Source organism: Aegilops tauschii, chromosome 4 (genome assembly GCF_002575655.3).
Source record: "Aegilops tauschii subsp. strangulata cultivar AL8/78 chromosome 4, Aet v6.0, whole genome shotgun sequence".
Taxonomy (NCBI): domain Eukaryota; kingdom Viridiplantae; phylum Streptophyta; class Magnoliopsida; order Poales; family Poaceae; genus Aegilops; species Aegilops tauschii.
The window spans coordinates 93,530,855-93,536,348 of NC_053038.3; the positions used below are offsets into that span (position 1 = coordinate 93,530,855).

Sequence of the window (5,494 nt, forward strand, 5' to 3'; positions counted from 1 at the left end):
CTCTGCCAAGTGCCAAGAAGGTGGTGGGCCGCTGCACCGTTGTCCATAGAACGTGCCACCCCCCCCCCCCCCCCCCCCCCCCCCGCGTCCTGTAGCTTGGATGAGTGCTAGGGCTCCAATAACTCCGGGACACGTACACAAGAAGATCACAATCGTATGTATACGTATATTTAATGGATCCAGTATCCATAACCCGTGGAACGGAACGGTTAGTTCCACCGTCCATTCCAACAGTCGCCTCAGCCTATAAAACCCGGCCAGTAGGAAGCCAACACAAACCAAGCAGATAAGCAGCTGTCCTACTGTCACATACACACACAAGTGCTAGCTAGCTAATCGATCAGCCGGCGGCCATGGCGGAGGAGAAGCACCACCACCACCTGTTCCACCACAAGGAGGGCGAGGACTTCCAGCCCGCCGCTGACGGCGGCGTCGACACGTACGGGTACTCGACCGAGACGGTGGTGACCGCCACCGGCAACGAGGGGGAGTACGAGCGGATCACCAAGGAGGAGAAGCACCACAAGCACAAGGAGCACCTCGGCGAGATGGGCGCCGCCGCCGCCGGAGCCTTCGCCCTCGTACGCTCTCTCTCACCATAACTAATTACCGTACGCACATATAGCTCTTGTTGGGCTTGGCTAATAATGGACTGCGTGTCTACGTGCAGTACGAGAAGCACGAGGCGAAGAAGGACCCGGAGCACGCGCACAAGCACAAGTTCGAGGAGGAGGTGGCCGCCGCTGCAGCCGTCGGCGCCGGCGGCTTCGTCTTCCACGAGCACCACGAGAAGAAGCAGGACCACAAGGAGGCCAAGGAGGCCAGCGGCGAGAAGAAGCACCACCACTTCGGCTAGATCACCGTTGACGTGCGGTGGCCGGCCTCGCCGCCGGCCGTGCGTGTGCTTACGTTACGTGTGTTCCATAGTGAGAGAGGCTGGGACGTGGGCCTGGTCTCGTGCTCGCCTGTGCGTGATTTTCTCTGCGTGCTTAGCTTCCGAGTGCTGAATAAGTGGGGCTGCTGTTCATGCAGTGGCTCCCACACCTCATGCGTCGGTGTGTGTCGTGTGTCGGTGTGTGTTTCAATTCTACCGGCGCCCTGTATTTGTAATTTCACTTTATTATGCAAGTCCTCACGAAACTTTTTGTGGCCCATCTATCTCAAAATTTGCTTTAAGAGCAACTCTATCAGACCTCGTAAAATACCGACCCGCAAAACTCGTTTACAGTTCGCGAAAAACAGTTTTGCGGTCCTCGCGTCTCCACAAATCGAAAACCCCAGATTAGCCAATTTGACTGTGATTTCGACAATTGAGTTCAAATTCAAAAAATAAAACATGGTTCGCGCGCAAATAAAAGCATAGTTTTCTACAACAAACGCAAAATGACTTCATGCAAAAGCAACGACCACGTCCATCATCATTTTGGTCGCTTTTCACCCGTCGTCATGATCTTCACTCCGCACCGCCGCCATCGATGCCATCGGCGCCTCAAATGATTTGCACAACTTGGGACGTGAAAACGAACTCACATAGTTGGATTCCACGGTTTCACTTGGAGGTGCATTGCGAACTTGTTCCAAGCAAGCAGCCCAACGGCTACAAATCGGCTTGATCACGTCCCAACGACCTTGAAGTGACCGAAAGGTGCGTGGAGTCCTATATTGGGATACCTTGCCATCATGCGGAAGTATTGATCTTCGATTCTTTGCCAATACCTCTTGGCGGTTTGAGATGTGCTGGTGCACGCATCAAGAGACACCGCGCTCCAAGCCTTGATCAAGATTTGGTCTTCGAACAGCGTGTAGTTCTTCGATCTCGCGCCTTTTTTTGCTTGCGCTTGGTCATACACCCCCTTGTCTATCTCCTCCACCTCATCTTCACCACCGTGACCATCCACGCCACCATCCATTTCATTGTAATCGAAATCAATGATAGGGGCTTGATCGATGTCGATGGTGTTGGTGTCCAACAAGTTCACGAACTCGGCAATGACATCGTTCGAGCCGGCGCTACAGTGGGTGTCATCGAGTCACAAGCTACCGTAATGGCGAAAAGCAGCAAGTAGAAGAAATCAAAGAAGCATACCTTCCGACCATTTCGTCGAACACCCCTCTTGTGATGGAAGCAGCGTCGTTGAAGGGCATCGTCGGGGTACCTCTTGCCAAGGTGGAGGGAGAGGACGAAGTCGCCGGCCTTTTCATAGGAGCCTTCTTGCGCTTCACGCCCGAAACCTTGCACTTCTTCTCACACGGCGGCCGGGAAGATCGCGCAGCGGCGGTGACGCCGGGCGCGCGTGCCTTCCGGGCGGGGCCAGCCGGATTTCTGCCCTGCACGACGACGTTGCCCTGCCGCTTGCAGACAGGCGCGGTGGTGCCTTGAGCGACGACGGGGGCGACATGGCCGGCGACGAGATCTGTCGGAGGGGATTGAGCGTGCATGACATCCACGATGACGGGGGACGGCGGGGAGGCTTCCATGGTGGCGAAGAATGGTCGGGGAAGATGGACCGGAGCGGGCGGAGGCGGGGCAATGGCGGCGAAGGGGCTGGGAAACGGGACCGGCCGCGTGGAAATTTCCCTCGCGTCAAATCTCGCTGCGGATAGGGGGCGAGCTCGGGTCGGCCTCCCACCCCGTGAATCTAAAGGTTGAGGGCAAACTTTTGCCGCGCCTCGCAAAATTTTTACAGGTCCCTGCCTGATACAGGGTCTGCTCGGGCAGCTTTTTTTCGCGCGGACCCTTATTTTGATGGTTATTTTGCGGGTCGGGGCATTATACGGGGTCTACTAGAGATGCTCTAATAATGTCATCGGATCAAACTGCATATGTGTGTTTGAATTCGAATACTGATTTATTTATTTTGCTGTAAGTTTTGTTTACTTGAGTTTTGTTTTCATTTTGTGGGGAGTATAATTGAGTTCATGCATACATGATACAACGAATTTTCTTCCACAGTAATCTGCTCCCCAAATCAAAAATTGATTAATTACACGAGGGGTGCACAAAATTTAGAGTCCGTGTTAATTCATGTATCCCTTCCCGCAAGGAAAAAAAAATCTATGTATTTCTCCGTGTCATGTGGAGTCAGCATCAGCGTGAAGAGACAAAACAACATGGTGATATAAACCTAATGGAGATTCAATACTTTCAGTGTAGTCAGACCCTTCTGTCACTTCACGAAGATCACCGCAAAGATCTGGCGTTACATCTTTGTACCCAGTGCACCGCAAAGATTGATTGCATAGCACTTTTGCATAGAACAAAGCAAACTTTGTGCAAATCGATTGGTTTGACAAGCTTTGACAGGGCATCCACTCTTCCCTAAAGTGGAAAGGATATTTTTTTTTTTGCCAAAGACTGATTTGATAGCACTTTTGCGTATCGATACTTTTGGACAAAAAATACATTATGACTTACATAAACATTCTCTAGAAACATGTGCATAATTCATAAAAACACATGAATAATTCTAAATTACGTGTACACTTTTTCAAATTGCAAGAACATTCTTTCTACATGACATGACAATTTTTCTTTAAAATGCATTATTATTAGTTATTAAAAAATTAACGTTTTTAAAATTTAAATTACCACTTTTAAAAGATGAACACCTTTTAATTTTATGAGCATATTTTCAAAATACAATAACAATGTTGTAAAAATACAGGAACTTTTTGCAAATTCCCTTGAATATCTTTTAAATACACCAGCAATATTATTAAAAATGCATGAACAGTTTCTCAAAATAGGTAAACACGATTTAAATCAAATGAACGTCTTTTCAAATTTGTTCTAAATTTCATGAACATATTTTGAGGATACATGAACGTATTTATAAAAGCACCATTTCTACAAAACTCAAAATTTTATTATTTTTATTAGCGAAGAATTCCATCAAAAAAATTACCTTCTAATGACCACACAGTTGCGACTGAAAGCATAATTGGTTTGATGCCAACTTTTGGTATCGAAATATCTCAAAGGCATGGGCGGACATGGTGTATTGCCCACTACAGGTGGCCTATTGCAGGGGGCTCCTATTTCTTGTGTAGGGCGGTAGTTCAAAAAATGTTCATTAAACTAAAAAAATTCACATATAACAAAAAAATTCAGGGATTTTAAGGAAATATGAAAATTTTCTTGGGTATAAAAATGTTAGACAAATTTGAGAAATGTTCATGATTTTCAAAAACATCCTCTGATGTCATAAATTATTTACGAATTTGCAAAAAATGTTCCTGAATTTAGAAAAATTCAAGTTCTTTAAAAATGGTCACAATTTTACAAAACGAAAGTTAAATTGAAAATAAAAGTATAAAATGGAAAAAAGAAAATGGACAAAAATAGACAACCGGTAGAACCTTATAGAACCCTAAAGATGCAGCTTATTGGGCCGGCTGAACTAAGGTAGCGGCACCAATAAGGATTACATACGAAGTAAAATGAGTGAATCTACACTCTAAAATATGTCTATATACGTCCGATGTAGTTTGTATTGATATCTCTAAAAATACTTATATTTAGAAATAGAGCGAGTAGTTTTTTTCCACAAACATTGTATGTAATAAATATTTAATACATGTTTAACTTTTTTTAATACGAAATTAACAGTTTTTAATACACGATGGATATTTGTTTCATAAACATTTTTAATATTACTTAAATGCTTGATTGACATTTTTCAAATAGAAGACTTAAATTTTTTTAATACACGATTAACATTTTTATACACATTTAACATTTTGAAATACTTGATTAACACTTCCCAGATACAAGATTAACATTTTTTTAATACATGGTCAACATTTTTTATACACATTTAAAATTTTACAAATGCTCGATCAACATTTTTCAAATACAAGATTGTTTTTCAAATGCTTTATTAATATTTTTTAAATACATGACCAACTTCTTCACACACATTGTATTTTTCTTGTATACATTTTTGGTATACTTAAGAAACATTTTCTTTATACACATTTAACACTTTTGAAATGTCTAGTTAACATTGTTTTCAAATGCTTTACGTATTTTTTCTAATATATTTATTTAGAATATTTGGTAGTGTAAACAAAAGTAAAAAAGAAAACAAAAACAAAAACAAAAACAAAGAACCTAAAAAACAAAAACAGAAAACAAAAACCCGGGTCACCCGATCTCGCTAGAAGTGAGGTATAGCAGCGACCTGCGATATGTGGGTATCCCCGCAGTACGCGGGGAACCTCCTATTTCATATTTTACTGGGCCATTCGCCCCTATTAACTCTTTTTTTTTGAGAAAAGCCCCTATTAACTCATGGGCCACGGACCAGTAGCACCAACTCCCTCTGACTGTCTGGTCCCATTCTTGCTTCTTTTATTTCCGGCTCGCCTTTTGCTTTGCTGCTTGTGCTTTTAAGACCATTAAAAAATATTATTTAAAAAAAATCGTGTAAAGAAAACAGGTTCATGGATTAAAAAATCACAAACTTTGCATAATGTTCACTTATTTTAAAAA

At 43.4% G+C, this 5,494-nt stretch overlaps 1 protein-coding gene across 1 annotated transcript; it reads left to right on the forward strand.

Moving 5' to 3' along the window:
* Positions 1–225: 225 nt before the first annotated feature.
* LOC109756458 (abscisic stress-ripening protein 5) lies at positions 226–1,152 on the forward strand. Its single transcript, XM_020315290.4, has 2 exons — positions 226–581; positions 671–1,152. Exons 1-2 carry the CDS (start codon positions 354–356, stop codon positions 854–856), a joined length of 414 nt encoding a protein of 137 aa, XP_020170879.1. The 5' UTR covers positions 226–353; the 3' UTR covers positions 857–1,152.
* The last annotated feature ends 4,342 nt before the right edge of the window (positions 1,153–5,494 follow it).

Excerpts from the sequence above, each read along its gene's own strand:
- LOC109756458 (XM_020315290.4), top strand. The coding sequence starts at position 354 with ATGGCGGAGGAGAAGCACCACCACCACCTGTTCCACCACAAGGAGGGC. Across the intron at positions 582-670 it reads CCGCCGGAGCCTTCGCCCTC|TACGAGAAGCACGAGGCGAA; the intron begins GTACGCTCTCTC and ends GTCTACGTGCAG.